At 52.4% G+C, this 19,592-nt stretch overlaps 1 protein-coding gene across 3 annotated transcripts in view; it reads right to left on the reverse strand.

Annotated features, from left to right (window-relative positions):
- Nucleotides 1–1,109: 1,109 nt before the first annotated feature.
- The window catches only part of PDCD11 (programmed cell death 11), a 45,200-nt gene continuing 26,717 nt past the window's right edge, over nucleotides 1,110–19,592 (reverse strand). For all 3 annotated transcript variants that reach the window (XM_075935546.2, XM_075935547.2, XM_075935548.2), the window contains exons 21-36: nucleotides 19,414–19,476; nucleotides 18,729–18,837; nucleotides 17,972–18,061; nucleotides 16,163–16,265; nucleotides 14,510–14,687; nucleotides 13,561–13,617; nucleotides 12,266–12,388; nucleotides 11,005–11,127; nucleotides 9,339–9,513; nucleotides 8,486–8,596; nucleotides 7,355–7,498; nucleotides 6,457–6,707; nucleotides 4,977–5,145; nucleotides 3,615–3,768; nucleotides 2,865–3,030; nucleotides 1,110–1,632 (exon numbers count right to left, since the gene is read on the reverse strand). In XM_075935546.2, coding sequence (XP_075791661.2) covers nucleotides 1,461–1,632; nucleotides 2,865–3,030; nucleotides 3,615–3,768; nucleotides 4,977–5,145; nucleotides 6,457–6,707; nucleotides 7,355–7,498; nucleotides 8,486–8,596; nucleotides 9,339–9,513; nucleotides 11,005–11,127; nucleotides 12,266–12,388; nucleotides 13,561–13,617; nucleotides 14,510–14,687; nucleotides 16,163–16,265; nucleotides 17,972–18,061; nucleotides 18,729–18,837; nucleotides 19,414–19,476 — 2,188 coding nt within the window. In that variant the 3' untranslated portion in view covers nucleotides 1,110–1,460. The remainder of the gene's footprint in view (nucleotides 1,633–2,864; nucleotides 3,031–3,614; nucleotides 3,769–4,976; nucleotides 5,146–6,456; nucleotides 6,708–7,354; nucleotides 7,499–8,485; nucleotides 8,597–9,338; nucleotides 9,514–11,004; nucleotides 11,128–12,265; nucleotides 12,389–13,560; nucleotides 13,618–14,509; nucleotides 14,688–16,162; nucleotides 16,266–17,971; nucleotides 18,062–18,728; nucleotides 18,838–19,413; nucleotides 19,477–19,592) is intronic.

A 19,592-nucleotide genomic window follows, 5' to 3' on the forward strand; every position in this document is an offset into this window, starting at 1 on the left:
TGACCGTTTATTCCCACCCTTTGCTTCTTTTCTTTTAACCAATTACTAACCAACGAGATGATCTTCCCTTCTATCTCATGGCTGCTTACCATCCCCAGATTCAGAAGGGAACAAAGACATCCGGCTGGCAAACTATTCTCCAGCAAATGGAAGGGGTCACGTTTTCTTTCACAAAGAAGGGTTCAACATTTGGATGTACGCTCTTCAAGTAGATGTACAACAGCTCATCTGGAAAAGCACAAGAGAACTAGCGGCTCCCTGATACTATAACTGCATCTAGTTCTATATTTTCTCTTAAGGAGTTAAGTGGATGTAGAGAGGAGGGCACATGGAGGTTTTGCTCAGAACTTGCTGGAACATGTCCAAAAGAAATATCAGTCTCACCAGTCCTTTTGCTAAAGGTCACAACTTCCTTTGCAGCTGGAAGTGGGGACGTAGGTTTCTTTGTGATCTAGTAATTGGCCCTTTTGTTGGAAAATGGCCTCCCAGAATCCCCACTTGCATGAAACACCATGGACTGGGCAGGACAGCCCAGTAGTTACAGGCCTATGTCTGGGATTTAGGAGATGTGGGGTCAAATCCCTGCTCTGCCACAGACCTCCTGCACGACCATGGGCAAGTCACTTCACCTGTGTCACAACTCCCCGGGCAGTACAAGTGGGTAACAGCACTGTCCTTCCTCAGCATGAGGCTCTCAAAGACTGAGAAGGGCTCTGATATTATGCTCAGGGTAGCCATATAAGAACCTTAAATAGGCAGCCCTATTCCACGTACGAAAGGGTTAAAATAGGATTGGTTATTTTTCAGCATCAAATGCTTGGTTTCTTCTCTCGGTTTAATGACGTCTTAGCCAGCTGCTGCTGCGGCAGTCGCCCCTCTAATTTCTGTCCATCACAGGCCGTTTGCGCTAGCAAAGAGCTGCTCCTGAGCGCTGGATCAGGTTTGACTGGATGGCTGTAGGCTTTAAGAGAAATCAATCAGGTGGGTTTTGTTAAATTACTGGCCCCACAAAGGCACTGACTGGCGCCTCTAAAGACACCAATGCAGGTGCAATTTGAGAATGTTCCCAGCGATGCTGGAAAGAGAAGGGACAGGAAAGAAAAGGAAGCTTATGCTGTATCATTGCATTTAATGATGGGGAGTCACTAACTGCCCCATTTCGACCGGAAAGCAGGTTGGAGGGTAGCTGTTTCTACCAGTTATAAAAAATAATCAGCATTTAAATCACCAGATCCAAAATCATCCACATGTTAAAAGTCTGTTGCACAGCGGGGAAAGATGGAAAGCTCCTCTAAATGTTTGCTTCATACACTTTGTTCTTTCCACCTTAGTCTGGTCCTGCACAATCCAGCTGGCTGCTAGTTCTCTCAGGAAAGGCAACGATTACCAACACAGGTGGACTTCTCCTGTGCACTACACACAGAGAGCCGGCCCTGGGACTGGAGTCTCTGCTTTGGAAGTTAGCTCTCCACAAGAGAGCTCTTGGACTCGACGTACTCCAGCGCTGCTACTTTCACAGCCTGGATGGTTTCTGACGTGCCGTATTTCTTCTCGTAATCCAGGTAGCGTTTGAAGAAAAACTTCATCCTCTTGGCTGCCAGGCTCAGGTGAATGACCCGCTCAAAAATGTCCCTGCAAGAATCAAACACCCATTCAGAACATGATCAGGCATGGGGCCTGCATCCTGATACCTTGCCTCAGAAACAATGGGCGGGATGGGTTGTACCCTCAGTGGAAGGCAAAGGAAATGCAGTACATGCACTCAGCCTGTTAGAGCAGGAAAGGTCAGATCCCTGTGAATCAACGTGCTTCATAGCCCCCTTCCTCACTGCTTGCAGAGCGACCACGGTTATGGAACAAATTATACAGCTGGCTCTCTACATTCCACAGGATTCCACTGAGCTCAGGGATTGGTCCCAGGTTAGCTACACTTTGTGTCCAGCAAAGCACCAAGCAGCCCCCCTTCTTGCACCCTGGGCAGGCTTAGCAGAATTCAATGTTTAGTTCTTTTAACAAGTCTTTTCTGTTTGGATGGTTTTACAGCGGTGCACGATTATGAGCATAAGCATTTTTTTAAAATGTCATCCATTTAAATGTTCACTGTCACAGGTAATTATGGGGGGGTGGAAATCAGACAAGGGGGCGGGGTCAGACCAGAGATATTGAGATTCAAAAAGTTAAAGCCTTATAACCATGAAAGCCCAAATTGTCAAGTCACGTGAAAATACATGAGAAGTCATTAGTCTGAAATGAAAAGTAAGTTCTCAAGCAGCGTTTTTCTGGGAATTCCGATCCTCCTCCATGGAAATCTCTTTGCACTGGCGTGTGCGAGGGGCAACGTTGATGTTTCTCAATATTTACCAGTGAGGAGCTAATTCCTCCAGCACTAACTATGGGGAGAATGCAAAACGGAGGGGCTGGCCAGCTGTCGCTACCACTCTACATGCAGAGGAGCAACGGCAGGGAGATGAACACACAGGCTCCTGGTGCCGAAAGAGCAGCAGCATTAAATAGAGAGGTTAGCTAGACTCTTGCTCCGCGGCCTCCGACACGGAACCGGTTACTGGAGGAGCGATCCAAGCAGGGAATAAAAAGAGGCCAAAATCCAGAAGTATCTTCCCGTGTGCTGGAATCCCAGAGAGTTAGATTGGAGTCTCTAGGTTGTAGGCTCTGCACTGCTGGAAATTCCCCGTCCACACCTGCCTATTGGACCCCTACAGGTCTCCTAACCCAGACCTGTTTGCCTCCCCAATAACAAGGATTCGCTGTTGCCCTGGGATCTTCCCTACTGCAGGGGGGAGGAGGAGAAGCGTTTTAAGCCTCATACCTCCTCCCTCTCACCCCCCCACATCGCAAGCACTCACCGGACTTCCTTCTGGCTGCCGTGTTTGATCATCATGTCTATGTAGATGGACCAGATGTCCGTGCGTTTGGGGTAGCTGCTGAGCGTGCTCTCAAAAACGGCCTTGGCATGTTCCGGGTCCCCAAAGTGGAACTCCAGCTGGGCAAACTTGGAGATCACATCCACATCTGGGCAAGGAGAAGACACCCCCTCAAAGCACGGCACTCACCAGCAGGGGGCGCCCACCTCCTACATTCTCCCCCTCCCAACGCCTGCAGAAAGCTGCCACGGCAGCTGCTGTCGGCAGCCACTTCTTTTAGTCTCCGCTCAGAAAGAGGTTTGGGGCTGGGAAGGGGCTCTGCATCCCCAGACTGGAGGGCACCTGACTCCCCCTGTCAGTATTGCATCCGGCTCTCCTGGAGGGGATGTCGGAGGCGTAGGTCTCTCAGGTGTCCACTCTCCACGTCCTCCCTGGAACTGCGACTCAAATCCCAGCAGGACTTACTCCCAGCCCTTCCCCCTTCCAAAGCAGGGCAGTTGACTCAGGGTGGAGGTTTGGAGACCTTAGAAAACCAGATCCTGGCCGTGTGCAAAGCCCGTGGCACGGCGTTCCGGCCGGGCTGGCCAAAAGACGCCCCCCTGGCTGCAGGGCGCCAGGAGACTGCAGCTGTTACCACGGCCAAAGACCAAACCCCGAGAAGCAGGAACCCGGTGAAGGGGAAGGCCGATACAGACCACGGTGTGGGTGAGCAGCCAGCCACTGGGCACTTACGTTCCTTCGCTGGCAGGCCCCTCAGGGCGCGATCCAGAAGCCTGTGCGTGGCCTCGGTCTGGCCCCGTTTCAGGAGGAAGGTGGCGTATCTCAGCCACACGGATTTCTCCTGGTGGAAACGTTTCAGCATCCGGTTGTACAAGTCATCCGCTTGCTGGAAGGACCCGAGAGCGGGAAGGACGGGTCAGTAACAGAGTGTCGGCTGACAGCCTCGCGCCGCAGCCTAGAGAACCTTCCCGCCACGACCTCCACGGCCTGGCCTACACTTAAATTAGGCTGATGGCCACATCACTCCAAAACCCTTTCCCTGGGCGTAGGCTGCAGCCAGGAGCGGCCTGAGGCGGGCTGTGGCAGTTGGCGCCCCAGGCAGAAGGCGCAACCAGCGCCCCCGCCGGCACGGCTGTCAATGGCTGTGACGTAATCATGGGGCACCCCGGTGCCCTGTGACATCATCATCGGGCACCCGGGCCGACGGCGCCCTAGGCAACTGCCTAGTTTGCCGAGGCTCACGGGCCGCCCCTGGCTGCAGCTACACTCGCGGGTTACGCTGAGATAGCTCTGTTGGTACAGTCTCTAGTGCAATTTGTCGGGGGGAGGGGCAGAGAATATCAGTAGCTCCTCCCCCTTTGATAACACAGATGGAGAAAGCGGAGTTCAGAGCAGCGGAGCGACTTCCGAAGATCAAACAGCAACTCACGGCCGAGCGAAGAGCAGAGCCCAGGTCTCCCTCCCCCCAGGCCTATGCCTGGCCCAGCTGTTGCCCCCCCAAAAGGGTATTTCCTCTGTGGCTCCTGACTATAGAAGACACAGTATCCCTGGGGCAGAGAGGTATCCCACTGGGCCTTTCCCCTCTGCACTCTGGGAACCGGATACAGGCCTAGGGTTTATGAGACAGCAAGTTTGGTGTTCCCTCTCCTGGTCTCCGGAGAGAGTCCGGCCTGCTTATCACTGCTAGGCCAAGCCAAACCCAGGAGCAGTGATGAAGTCAGGGCTTGCCTAGCACCTGCATTATCTATCCAAGCTCTAATGAGCATGACTGGCCCCTCCCCCTTTCAGGAGAGCCAACTCCAGAGGGCCTGGAGGAAATTAAGTTTTGGTTACAAACCGATCATCCCGTTATGCCACACAGGGAACAGATGAACAAGCAGGGGCTGCGCAGGGAAGACCCGCGTAAGAAATAAAGAGATGGCAAATTCCCTTGTTGTTCCAGCAGCTCACCCAGGTCTGCACCGTAATTCTATGGCTGGGGGGCAGATGCTGGGTTCGGCTGGGCACTTAAGACCGGGAGAGGGGGTGTTTCCTGCCCTACTGGCGAGCAGCAAGGATTCTGCCACTCAGCACCTTGGGGGTACAGGCACCCACCTGGTACTTCTCAGAGTTGGCATAGATGTCGGCCAGGTGCTGGAAGACTTTCAGAGGCTCGTTATATTGCACAGCCCGCTCAAAGACCTTCATCAGCGTCTCCTCCGTGCCGTACATGTTCTCCAGGTTCAGCAGAGCCACCCACACGTTCAGCTTCTCCTGCTCCTCCCTGAAAGCGGAACAGGGCAAAGATTTTGTTCCCTGGGGCTTGCAGTTATTCAGGAGGGGTCGGGATTTCCTGCCGGGGTGTCCTCACAGGTCTCTGGCTCCGTCGATGAGAAGAACCAGAAGGCTGCTTGCATGTGCGCTCAGTGATGTGGGCCGTGTCGACTTGTGCACTCAGTCTCCACAGCAGAGCCCGAGAGGCCCCCAGAGACCACAAACCAGATAAGGACTGAAGGTGCCTGGCCAGGTTTATTGTTAAGCTAAGTGCAGTCATAGCTGTCAAGACTCTACTGAACCACTTTGCATATGTATTTGCCACAATGGAAAGACTTACGTCAGTGGGAAATTTCCACTGCCCCCCGGTCTTCCAAAGACGGTGTCTCCCCCCAGCACCATTTTATATACAGGTACAAACAACTTACACCTCATTGTTGATGTGTCAGGGTACCACCCTCTGACGCTACTTAGCTACCACCCATCACCCTGTACCTCGTGGTTTGATGAGATCATCTCTATCCATCATGCTGTCGTTTCAGACCCTTTCCTGAACCTGGGTCTGTATCTGTGAGGAGGGGGTACCAAGGTCTTTTTTAATGTGCTTTCCACTTATGACCAGCACCAATTAGTGTTCTGCACTCTCAGCCCTGTTCGTGCCAAGTTCTGTGAACAGGGGCCTACCTCTTGCTCATTGTTTAACTTTGCTTTATGTTAGCTAGGCCTCAGACCAGGCCTGTGCTACATGGGCTTCTGTTTTAGGCCTTCATCTTACTACAGGGCAGAGCTGGGTAGTTGTACCGTGTAGTCTTACTGTGCCCCATGAAACAAGAGGAGGCAAGGAAGAATTGTGTAACCAATTGAAGCTGCCTGGAGAACGTAGAGGTGGCGGCGGAATGATCTGACTCATGGTGAAATAAGTCCACCGTGCCCAGAGTAACACCCCCGACTCCCATGGAAAGAGCCAGGAGAGTTCTAGGCCCCCTCGAAACGAGCATCACAGTGCCACCTTGGGACACGGGTTCAGAAAGACCCCGGCACCTATGGAATCAACTCCTCTCTTGGCAGCACCCATTCATTGCCATACTGCTCCCACCCCAGGCAGAACTGGACTGCCGCGTACGACGGGCTGGATGTGGCCGACGGAGTGCCACCGCTGCAGGCCCGCCTGGGTCCTCCCCCGAGCACGGCGAGCTGAGAACTGCAGCCCTGCAGGACGAGGGGGCTGCTGGAGCGGCACGTTTTATGCCCCACCCAGATGCTGGAGTCCCTTCATTGAGTAAGAGTGTCCACGGCACGGAGTGGGGGAGGGGCGTTTTACCTGAAGGAGATGGTTTTGAGCGCCCTTTCCGCCACGGCCCTGGCCTTCTCGATCTCCGTGGCTTGGAGGTGGAAGGCCATGTACTGCAGCCACAGGATGGAACTGTTGGGATTGCTCAGCACCAGGCGGTCGAAGTCGTCCGCAGTCTGGGGCTGCCGACCGGGGTCCATCAGGGCAGCTTCCATCTTGGAGAGCTCCTTCTCCACCCGCTGCTTCTCCTGCTCCTTCTCCTTCTTCGTCCGCTTCTTCCCCTGAAGCGGGCCAGGAAAGGGGTGAGACCGGGAAGCAGGGGCACTGGGGACTAAGTCAGGAAGATGGAGGCAGGACAGCCGCACGCTGGAGGACGGGGGCGGGGAGGGCTTAGAATCGCCTGGGGTCTGAGTCTCAAACCAGCAGCGTCCCATGGGAGAAGGGACGTGGGTTTCCCTCAAAGCACCGCCAGGGCCTGAGCGCATCCCCACGCTGGGCACCTCTGACTGCTGCGTTTGGGATTTCCTCCCCAGCTTTGTGCCATGGCACAAGCCTAGTGCTCGCTGGTGCCAGCGTCGTTTTGTGCTCTGGAGAGACCAGGGCTTGGAAGGACGGGGGTGCGAATGGCTAAGATTGTGCTGCAATGGCAGAACCTCCACGGACAGGCTGAGGTACCTGGGCCAGGCAGAGAGAAGGAAACCAAGCTCATGCAGCACCGACCCCCACTATCCCTCCACGAGCACCCCCGTCCCCTCACACGTGAAAGAGCATCAGACGGCCCAACCGGTGAAGCAACTCCTTTGGGTGGACGCAGCCTTTGCCCTCCGACCCGAGGCTCAGTCAGATAACCCTAACCCTGACAGATACAGAGCCAGCGAGGGACCAGAAGGCCAGCGACAGCAGCAACCACCCTGCTAGGATACCGTACCGTGGTCTGTGCCTCTTCCTCCTTGTCGCTGTCCGAGCTCTCCTCCTGATGGTGCGACCCAGGCACCTCCAGGGCATCGAAACCCTCGTCCCAAGTGAAGCCACTAGAAACCTGCAGCCTTGGAGCCTCCACTCGACTGGTCCCCTGCTCGAAGGAGGACAGTAGAAGATGCCGCTTTATGGTCCAGTCTTTTACAGGGAGGGGGCCTAGCTGTCACCCACCGCCTAGCCTGTGCACTGTCCAAAGTGACACCTGAAATTCCCCACCCCCGCCAGAGTGACTTAGGCATAACACATCGTGTCCATGGAGGGATAAGCTGTGAGAGAAACAAGCTCACTGGAGAATTTCAATCGCGTTCTGGAGCAATGAGAATAAACTGTTTGCCTTTATACAGAAACTTTCATCCTGCCACCGCCCCCTCAAATTATGTTTGAGAAAGAGAGCCATTGCTTCACTCAGTACTGGAATGCAGGCACTTCTGGGGAGGAACCTGATGGCTGTGTGATAGCACAGCAGAACAGGAAGCAAACATACTCTCTCTAGTTGTAACGGCAGTGAACCCCCAGACTGGAGGTGGCCAGGTCGCTGGAGCCAACACACCTATTTCTTGTGGGAGAGGACAAAATACCCAAGTGGCCAGAAAGACGAGGGAGAATCACCCACATCTCTGGTTTTCCTTGACGATCTCCCTTCCCAACACTGGCCAAACCCCTTTCTTGCCCAGGTGAAAACTCCCTGCCTCACCCCACGGGAACAATCTTCCTGTGGGAAGAACAGAAAGTTACAGGACTCCTGTTCTAGATGTCAGGGCTCTGGTTACAGTACAGAGAGCTGCCTCCCTACAGACGGCTAGTAACCAAACTCACAAAGAGCCACATGCACGACCTCGGTTCTTTTAGGCACAAAAGAGGGGCTGCTCTCTCTCATCTGCGTATGAAGAGATAGGTCAAAGCAAAAGCTCTGACAGCCTGTTACCTTCATGTTGCTCACCAGCATAGGAGAAACTGGCACATCCCCATGAAAGCCATGTGTCCTGTAACAGCACACCCCAAAAATCCCCACCCCAGCCAATTCTTTGCTTTTTCATATTCTCTTTATGGCTCTGGTTCTTCCTTCACCATATCCTCTCACCTTGGGTTTCCTTTTATCCTCCTCCTCCTCCTCCTCCTCCCGGCAATAGACCTCAACACCACTGTCATCTTCGTCCGTCGCCCGAGCTCGCTTTTTCCGTGGCTTCCGCTCCTGTAGGGAAAGGGTGAGCCATCGGAAAGGGCCTTTCAAGGAATTCCATTCTAAACATGGAACACTGATGACAGACAGAGAAAGCGGAGGCCGTGGAATAACGGCCGCCACCTTCCCCCATCCCACGGAGACGCACGTGCAGCATGAGTCACAAGAGAAAAGTCACGAGTAGGTCAGGTCTCAGTCCACGGGGCAGATGGTCAAGCCAACTGTTCTGGGTCAAATTGTGGCAGATGCCTGCCAGGAAACTCGAGATACAAGCATGCACACTTGGGGGAGCCGGCCATGGCAGGAGCCAGAGGCATGTGTGCAACCCCCACCCCCAGTGTGGCACCCCACCGCCCTCCAGTGGTCGCTGAGCCCAGGGAGAGGTTGATGAGCCTGCTACACCTTTGGCTACCGGAGCGCGACCCTTTCGCTCCGGCTGTTGAGACTCGCACTTTGTGGTCTAGAGGCCCCAGGTTCAAGGCCGCCTTGGGAGCAGCCAGACACTCCTGTTCATGCAACGCAAAGCTGTGGGTCACGCAATCTCATTGACACCACTCTGTGGCAGACAGAGTTCTTTTCTCTGTGCCGCACAAATGTCACGGCGGTGTCTATTAAAAGTAGCTGGCTTTTCATCACCCACCATGCCCCGCTTTGAGGTGAAGCAGGACAGAAGTAAAGGGAAGGCATTTCTGCTCTCCCGGTCAGCCCAGCAACCCACCCCCAGCAGGGAAACTAGCTTCCTGCAGACACCCACCTGTTCGCCTTCCGAGTCTCCTCTTTTCCGCTTTGCCTTCAGCTTCTTGAACTCGGCTGCCTTCTCCTTGTCCGTGTCACAGAGCGGCAGGCCCAGCGACTCAGGCAGGACGCCTGGCTTCCCAGTGTCGGCAGGGAGGAGCGAGAGCTCCACGTGGCTCTCTTTATTATTTACGCTGCAGCACGTTTGCAGGGGAAGAGGAGAGACAAGCCGGCATGCTCCCCTTTCTTGGAACGCCAGCGCTTTGGGAAGAGGGGCCTGGAAGGGATCCCTGGGCCACAGAGTTCGTCCCTAGCTTCTGCAGATAAACCCACGTCCCAGGGGGAAGTCTCCACGCTCATGCGCCTCCCTGCAGGAATGGCACGGCCGGCCCTGATGGGACCCCGGCAAGCCCCTGTGCCTCCTTTAACAGCGCCAGGCTAATAAGGCCAAATGAATATTTGTCCCACCCAGCCCGCCAGCCAGATCTGACAATTACCCCAATCAGATACTTCTGGGGCCCTAATTAACATCTTGCGATCAGCAGGGAGGTTCACCGCCCCCCTCTCTGCCCCCACATAATTCAGCTCAAACTAAAACCAGCTGGGTTCAATTCCCCCATTATTCCTCTGCAGAGGCTGCTCCAGTACCTCCTTGGGCTGATTATTAGGCACCTGCTCTAATTTCCAGCCTAACACGTCTCCACAGCCAGTTTATTCCCATGTGTTCTAGTGCCAGCATGGTCCCTTAGCCTCAAGAGGGGTACATCCAGACTCCGTTCGTCTGGCAAAAGAAGGTAAGCGAATTCAGAGCTAATTTGCATAGCTCCTTCCGATGGCGTTAGCGGAAGAGGTTTTTTTGAAAGGACCCTCTACACCTCTTAAGAAAGGGTTCTTTCAAAAAAGGGGGTTTTTCGAAAAAACCTCTTCTAACGCGATCGGAAGAGGATGTGCAAATGAAAGATATGCAAATTAAGCTAATCTGCATAACTTCCAATCGTGTTATCGGAAGAGGTTTTTTCTGGAAGTGAAAGCAGTTTAGACCGGGGGAGGGGTTTCGAAAGAACCCCCCTTTTTCGAAAGAACCCCCCTTTTTCGAAAGAACCCTTCTTCCCTAAAAAAGTTAGGTGTACAGGGTTCTTTCAAAAAAAAAAAAAAGGGGGGGGTTCTTTCGAAACACCCCCGTCTAAACTGCTTTCACTTCAAAAAAAAAAAAAAACCTATTCCGATAACGTGATCCGAAGATTTGCAAATTAGCTCCAAATTTCCATATCTTCTTTCGACAGACGAACGTAGTCTAGATGTACCCTAGCTCTTCTCCCTTCCTGGGACATATTTACCGAGAGTGCTCAGAGCCCCTCTCAGCCCTCGTTTCACCAGGACTTGTCTGGAGAGCAAGTTGGCATGTAAATCTACAGCCCATCAGGCTGTTGCACACTAACTGGCCACGCGAACCCTGCTCCCACGCACGAACAAAATCCCCAGTGTGCCCAGAGCTCCTCTTGTCCCCACTTGGCACGTATTAACTCGCCCTCTAGAGAAGCCCTCGGGCTAAACAAGCTCTTCTAGGAAGACAGACTCGGCACTCCCCTGACCCTCCCCCCAGCCCGGTTTGCCCAGAAGATGTCGCCGTTTCTTCTGCCCCCCACCACTGAGCTCTCCATCTGCCAGTTCACCGCCCCACCTACCTGAGGACCTTGGCAGTGAGGAGCTTCCCCTCCGGCAGGTACTGCTCGTACAGGGATTGTTTCGGGACGAAGAAGGGGACGACGTTGTGGAACTGGACACGGCCCACAACTGAGCTGGACAAACTGAGAAGAAAGAGTCAGAATCATGCATGTTTCCAGCTTCCCTGTCACGGCAGCTCTAGGACACGGCGCTAGACCATCCCTGACAGGTGTCTGTCTCACCTGCTCTTAAATATCTCCAGCGATGGAGACGCCACAACCTCCCTGGGCAATTTATTCCAGTGTTTAACTACCCTGACAGATAGGAACTTTTTCCTAATGTCCAACCGAAATCTCCCTTGTGCAGTTTAAGCCCATTGCTTCTTCTCCTATCCTCAGAGGCCAAAGAGAACAATTTTTCTCTCTCCTCCTTGTGACACCCTTTTAGATACTTGAAAACCGAGAGGGGACATGATAACGGTTTTCTTTTCCCAACTAAACGAGCCCAGTTCTTTGAGTCTTCCTTCATAGCTCATGAAGGAAGACTCAAAGGCCTTTAATCATTTTTGTTGCTCTTTTGTGGACCTTCTCCACATCTTTCTTGAAAAGCGGTGCCCAGAACTGGACACAATACTCCAGCTGAGGTCTTATCAGCGCAGAGTAGAGTGGAAGGATGCTGACATAGCATGTGCCAGCCAGGTGACCGCTTCCGTATGAGATAGAACATTTTCCACATCAACTTCAGCAGCTTCCAGACAACACGAACAGTTCTGACTTGCAGAATGAAATTCATGTTGGCGAGTGGCCTTACGTTGTGAGAGATGCTGCAGAATTTTGCATTCTAAGAGCTATAAACACAAAGCAAGTGGGCACACAGACCTACGGTCTACACCAGGGATTAGCAAAAGGGCCTCCGCAGATCAGATCCAGCCTGCCAAGAAGGTTGATCAGGCCCACGGATGCCCAGCTGCTCCCCCGCCCCAGGAATGAAGTCTCCTCCCACCCCACAAGGGGCACAGCCACCTAGAGGGAACCTCCAGCTGTTCAGAACAGCTGGTAATTCCCTGGGGGGGGGGGGGGGGGCAGGGGACAAAGACTTCACACACTGCCCTCCACCCCCAGGCCAGTCACGATCTGTGGGTGGGGATGCACAGAAGTGTCCTGGCCCCGCCCCCTCCAGGGTAGCCCAGAGCCGCTTCGAAAATTTCTGAAGTGTCCCCGCCCCAGTCTAAAATTATTGCCCGCCCCTGGTCCACATGGCCCACTGTAGTTCTCTACTCACCCAAAGAACACCCCTGACTGCTTGACAGATCTGACGTAGCCTCTGACCAGCTGGCCTTCTCGAACATCCTCCACACTTGTAATTTCAGGATCTTCCACTTTGTTTTTGCTCTTTGGGTTTGTCCTAGAAGAAAGAAGGGGAAGAAGGAAAACCCACACTGCCACTGAATGGTCTATATTCTGCCAGTCCTGAAAAAAAATCAATACAAACTGCTAAGCGACTGGAAAGCTGTGAAGCCTTTATGGAGTGTGAAGGACCAAGAACATCCTTGTTTCTCCTCTCGGTTATTTAAGTGCACAGTCTGCGTCTTCTGCCAGCTACCGAACGTACCTAGCACTACGCAGCGATCCGTGTCGCTTGAACGAGGGCTTGCGGCTAACCCCTTGGCAGGGTGAACTTTAGAGCTAGTGCCAGAAGAACAGGCAAAAGCAGTGACTGAGATGGTATGAAAGTCTGGGGGTCGTGTCCTCCTGCCCCCAAGAGGCTTTAACCCATCAGGTGTATTCATGGGTCCAGCAACCTGACCCCCTGACACAATCGGGTACTTTGAGGTCATCACTTGTGTCTGCAATGCACTCCTGGCACAAAGTGAGACGCTAGACCTAAAACGGATCAAGCCCTTCATCGGCCATTTCTCCTACAAAGTAAAACGCCCACCTGCAGCTTTGAAGTAAAATGTTTCTGCTGCCAATTCAGCCGTGGGACACCCCCCCCCCCCCCCCGCTTTTTTTTTTTTTTTTTTAAACTAGGCCTAAATAAGTTCACTGGAGGAAAGGTAAATACACAGGACACCCAGAGCTAGCGGAGCAGTGAAACTCAATCAGACCTAAACCGATTATACAAGAGACACTCACAATTCGCAGAATCGCTATTCACAGTTCCGCATATTTGCAGAGTTTCCTGGCCTGGCCTGGCTGGTGGGAGACAGCTGCCCAGCCCCCGCAGAGAGTTCAGGAGCCGTGGGGAACTCACCGTGGGGGCCAGGAGCTGAGGCTCTCCGTATTCATGAATGGCGAAGGGTTTCTGTAACTCAAATGTATGAATATCTACTCAGAACCAGGCATCCTCATGTTCGCCAGTATTTGGGAAACCCTCTGTGCAGAATGAACCTGCATTCAAAGGACCTATCCTTCCCCTTACAAAGTCTGAGCGATCAGGCTAATTATATAATTTGAACTCACACACTGGGCTGGCCTCGTCAATACAGGTTTCAGGGTGGGCAAAAATCTGATACTTGTTCACCGCGCTTGTTACCATTCTCAAGTGAACTACAGTCCAATGTAAAGGCACCTTACCTGGATTGCCGGAGAGAGACTTCTATTTTGTTGTCTTTGTTGCAAAGGACACAACACCTAGAGATGTGGGAGAGAGAAGAAAATGGGAAACTTTGGAACAGGTTAAAAAAAACAAACCCAACCCTACAATAGAGGAAGCAGGGAAATGCTTCATATAGCAGCATTAAACGCAGATGGTGCACTAAGAAACCGGTGCTCTGAAGCATTTACGGTCTACCGCAGACCAACGAAATACACACATGCAGGAGATCAGCCGAGAAAGTTTCATGAAGCGAGACAACCTACACCATAGTATCTGGGCACTTCGCTGCTCTGAACACTCAAATCCGGTCAGAGGTGAGGAACGCAGTGGCAGAGACACCATAGCCCAGATTTTCAAAGGTATTTAGGTGTTGCTAGGTCTGAGCAATTTAGGAGACCAAGGCCCATTTTCCAAAAGGTTTTACTCATTTAGGCATCTAAATCCCATGGTCTGCCAATGGTATTTTGGCTCCTAAGTGCTTACATTCCTTTGGGAAATAAGACAGACTCCTGAATCAGTCAGGCATTGCCCCACCGAGCACAGCAGCACCTAAATACCTGGTAGCGTCTGCGATTTGTCCAAGGTCCTGGAAATTAAACCCAGGTCTCAAGTGCCAAACTAGCGCCCTAGAAAAGGCACCATCCTCTAGCTGAAAAGGGAACTGAAGGAAGTGGGCAGCTGCTCCAAGCAGAGACAAACATAAGGTTACAAAAGCCCAAGCGCTAACCGCACTGGTGTTCACAAGCCCTCCAACTCTTTCCAATTTGCCCCGGAAGAGTTAACCCTCCAGCTGGAAAGCAAGGAAAACTTCTCAAGGCTCCTACCAAGCCAAGCCCCGGGGGATCGCCTCACTGCGGAAGGATTCGTCCAGACCCACCCGCTTGAGGAGGCAACAAGAGACGTTACAAGACAAGGGCAGTCGCTGACCTGACGTGCTTCCCGACGCTGAAGTTCTCCACCGGCTGCTCAGAGTAGGAATCACTCAGGTGAAAGATGCCGGCTTTGCCGGTCTTTCCGAAAGGAAGCGCAATGGTTAGGCCCACGTGCGGAGTCACCTTCGTTATGGTGCCCAAGGTGATGGTTCCTTCCACCAGTGAGTGGGCTCCTGGGCACAGGTATTAAAAGGGTTATGTCAGTCTGCCCCCACAAAGGGTGACGCTATTGCTAGGCTGGCAGTAAGGAAATCAAGGATCTAGAAAGGAGGTAGGGGGTTATCCCCCCGGTCCCCGACCATCCTCAGCCTGTTTGCACTCTCGGGTTACGATCCCTTTCGCAACAATGGTGCCATGTTCACCCATCCACAGCCCTTCCTCCCAGACATGCCCCTGAACCTGTTCTGCCAGGTCCCGCAGTAACTGATAAGAACATAAGAACGGCCGTGCTGGGTCAGACCAAAGGTCCATCTAGCCCAGTATCCTGTCTGCTGACAGTGGCCAGCACCAGGTGCCCCGGAGGGGGTGGACCGAAGACAATGATCAAGCAATTTGTCTCCTGACATCCTTCTCCAGCCTCTGACAGAGGCCAGGGACACCATTTCTATCCCCTGCCTAATAGCCTTTTATGGACCTAACCTCCATGAAATTATCTAGCTTCTCTTTAACTCTGTTATAGTCCTAGCCGTCACCGCCTCCTCTGGCAAGGAGTTCCACAGGTTGACTACACGCTGTGTGAAGAAGAACTTTTATTAGTTTTAAACCTGTTACCCATTAACTTCATCTGGTGTCCTCTAGTTCTACTATTATGGGAACTAAAATAACTTTTCTTCATTCACCCTCTTCACACCACTCATGATTTTATAGACCTCTATCATATCCCCCCATAGTCTCCTCTTTTCTAAACTGAAAAGTCCCAGTCGCTTTAACCTCTCTTACGGGACCCGTTCCAAACCCCTAATCATTTTAGTTGCCCTTTTCTGAACCCTTTCCAAGGCCAAAATATCTTTAAGGTAAGGAGACCACATCTATACACAGTACTCAAGATGTGGGCGTACATAGTTTTATACAGGGGCAGTAAGATATTCTGGGTCTTATTTTCTATCCCTTTCTTAATAATTCCTAACATCCTATTTGCCTTTTTGCCTGCCGCTGCACACTGTGTGGAAGTTTTCAGAGAACTATCCATGATAATTCCAAGATTTCTTTCCTGATTTGTCATTGTCAGATTAGCCCCCATCCTACTGTACGCACAGTTGGGGTTATTTTTTCCAGCATGCATTACTTTACACTTATCCACATTAAACAGCGGATAAACAGCTCGTGTGCCACCTGGTGTCTGATGGAGACCCAGCAGCAGCAACTTTGCTTCAGAAGAGAGCCGAGACTGGGAGCTGGCCTGTGACACCTAGAAGGAGAACTGCTGCTATAGTCTCATGGCTTGAACCTCTACCTACAGGCGGACTCTGAACATCAACACGCCTTGGACTCTGGATCCAGTTTCAGGGTGTGTCTCTCTCTGTCAGGGCAGAATTAAGTCTGGCTCTGGCCTGCAACATTCCCACCCCACCGTTTCAGTCTCTAATTGCTGAGCAGAAGGAGGGGCCACGACAAGAAGGATATTGAGGAAAACAAGGCTTTCCCGTACCTATAAGTGACAGGAAGAGGTTGGTCTTAGAGGCATCCGTTCCAGTCACTGTCGCAGACAAAGCCTGGCCGTTCTTGAAGCTCTTTTCTGGATGCTTTAAGACCTGAGAGGAAAGAGACCCCGGTTGGTACCAGGGACTTCAGCCCCTCGCTTTCATTTTTAACCAAGGTAACCTCAGCACATTTGAAGATAAGAATATAAGAACGGCCAGACTGGCTCAGACCAAAGATCCGACTAGCCCAGGATCCTGTCTGCCCACAGTGCTCAATGCCGGGTGCCCCAAAGGGAATGAACAGAACAGACTGATCCATCTCCTGATGCCCATTCCCAGCTTCTGACAAACAGAGGCGAGACACACCATCTACCCTGGGTGTTATGTGCATCTTCTGGATGCCTCTTAAATCCAGAAAGAAATGTCACCTTAACACTAGATAAATCTAAGCAGTCCACACAGCATCTCTAAAGGCTCATGTTTAGGGAGGCAGCCTGGCCTTGTGGGGAAAAAAAAAAAAAAAACGGGACTGGGATTTAGGATACCTTGGATCTATCTACGCTTGAGTCTCAACAAAGACTCTGGCTATCTCACCTATTACAAAGATAGCTTCCCCAATTATCACCTCTAATACCATTAGCTCACAGACATTTACCTTTCCCCACCTCTAATACCATTAGCTCATAGACATCTACCTTCCCCTCCCTCCCCCCGCATACCCCCCTCTGTTCTGAAATTTGATTTGTTCTTGTCATATGTGTTCATAATTTTTTTTAACTGTATCCTTTGGTATATATGGTTGTGACAATTTTCTTCCACTATTTGATCTGAGGAAGTGGGTCTGGCCCACGAAAGCTCATCATCTAATAAACCATCTTGTTAGTCTTTAAGGGTACGTCTAGACTACAGGCTTTTGTCGACAGAAGTTTTGTCGACAGATACTGTCGACAAAGCTTCTGTCGACAAAGAGCGTCTAGACTACATTCAGCTTGCTTTGTCGACAAAACCCTGTAGTCTAGACACAACCCTACATGCAATAACACCTTCTGTCGACAGAAGGCGTTATGCCTCGTAAAATGAGGTTAACTAGCGTCGACACGACGTTATGTCGACAGAACTCAGTGGTAGTGTAGATGCAGGTATAGTTTTGTCGACAAAAGTCCACTTTTGTCGACAAAACTCTGTAGTCTAGACACACCCTAAAGTGCTACATAGTCCTGTATTTTGTTGGATCTATTCCTAACCCTGCCACTACTTTGCTGGGTGACCTCAGGCTAGTCATGCGCCTCCCCAGGCCTCAGTTTCCCTATATGTACAACAGGGATAAAGATGCCGACATCCTTGGTAAAGGGCTTTGAGATCTGCTGGAAAGCAACGACATAAGAGCTAGATATTATGAGGTTACTTATCTTGTTGCCAACATATAAAAAAAAGCAACTCTACAGAGACAGTGGCTTACTGTGTAAAGATTTAGCAGGGCACCGAATTCCTAATCTCGTTATTAAGAGGCAAATCGATCGGTTTTGTTCTCTAACAGTCTGGCAATTGATTCAGAAGCTCTGCACCCCCCTCCCTTTTGAAAAGAAAAATGAACTGTAGATGTTCCCAGTTTAACGTTGCTCTAAAAACAACCTAGTCAACAACGCTCTGTATGGAGCAGCTAGGCAGGTTGAAAGAAGAGCGTGTCCCATCCTCCCATCCACAGGAAGCAAAGCAGAACCGCAAGGTTGGAGGCTGCTTGAAACACTCGTGTTTAGGTGCTCGCAGCCTCGTGTGTGTAAAACCTTTGCACGTCTGATTCTCCGGCGAGGACTTACCTTGGGGTTCAGGGAAAGCAGCAGCTGGGGAACTCTTCCTCGAACCTCGGGAGCAACCTCCACCTCCAGCCAGGTCTTTATGGTATTGTACTGAGGGGGAACCAACCAGCCACAAGAGAGAACATTACGACTCATCAGAAGCTTCCTGGATTCATCTGAGTGAGTCGATACACGGATCAAGGCCAAGAGGGCCCAGCTATGGTCAACAAGCCTGATTTCCTGCATAACACAAGCCAGAAAACCTCCCCCGGGGTTTCTGGCCTGGGTGCCAACTGCTTATTGATTAGGACTCCAACGCAGGACAGGTGCTTCTTTGTGCACCAATCAGAGAGGGGAAGGCGTCTCCCCAAAGAGGGGAATCAGCATTGGCCACTCTCTGCCCACAGAGCTGCTGACAGAATCCAACCTTTGGGCTGGGCGGGAATCATGGCTTGGCCCCAGAGGCATCTGCCTGCTAACAGGGTCTGCGGCTACCCTGCAGTGAGCCTCATACACGTGCCCTGGGCTTTGGGCGTCTGGCCCTTTGGGACCGGCGGGGTCTATCCCCAAAGCAGTGAGCAGAGGGGGAGACACGATGCAGGGGCCAGGCTGGGATGTTGGCTCCTCTGCGTTCTGCCCCTTCCTTCTGTCAAAGACCAGGGCTGGGTTGGGGTTGCGCCAAGCTGGCATTTTACCGGCGCAGCTCAAGTGGTCAGACCACAGGCTGGACCCAGGCCGCCCTCTCCCAGCACTTCTTTTGGAAGCCCCCGCATCTCACCTTCTTCACAAAGCAAGTCACCGTCTGCCCAGCTTTGTAGGGCCCGAGCCGCTCGCTGGGACTGTCTCCTGAGGGCCTTGGAGCCAGGCTGCCATCCCCCTTCAGATCACTGCCACACAGGGAAGGGACAGGAACAGATGGGAAATAAGTTACAGCCCCCAGCAGCAGGACGTGGTGTGAATCCAGGAGACCGTTTACGATGATGCATTATCCCCTGGGCAGCATCCCTGTACAGTTCCCCCTCACTCTCCTCCCCCCCTTGCTCTGCACAGTGCAGGAACTCCCAGTTTCGAGCAACCCCTCCCCCCAGGACAGAGAGAAGCGCTGGGGGGCAATTTGACCCAAGCCCCGTGCGAGGCAGCGCCAGGGCAGTTGTGTTAGAGAGAAGCACGACAAGCTTTAACGCACAGTGGCCAGCACAGCGCTGGAAAGAAGGGAGCGACATGCGGATGCGTCCTGCTGTCTCGTGGATGCCTTGCGCCCTCCAGCCTACAGAGAGAGCCTCTGCGGCACACAGGGGATGTGGATCGCAAATGCTGCCCCCTTTCCCCTCCCACAGCGGGACAGCACCTCCCCAGCAGCAGCTGAGGGTGGAATTTGGTGCTGGGCACTTTCCACCTTCATGGCGCTGGACAAACATGAACCCAGGCGGGTAGGAGGCTAGTGCAGAATCCGCGGCCCTCACCTTGGTCGAATGCTGAGCTCTGGAACGGACTGAGTGAAGTGGGGATGGGTGATGGGCAAATACCTGCAACAGAGGAAATTGTTCAAGTCCTTCTGTCTTTCCCCAGCACGCTGCCACAAGGCTGCCCCGCCCCACTACCAGCCCCCCCCCCAAACCTCAGCGCTCTCATAACTCACAGC

Source organism: Pelodiscus sinensis, chromosome 8, assembly GCF_052426305.1.
Source record: "Pelodiscus sinensis isolate ZL-2025 chromosome 8, ASM5242630v1, whole genome shotgun sequence".
Lineage (NCBI taxonomy): Eukaryota > Metazoa > Chordata > Testudines > Trionychidae > Pelodiscus > Pelodiscus sinensis.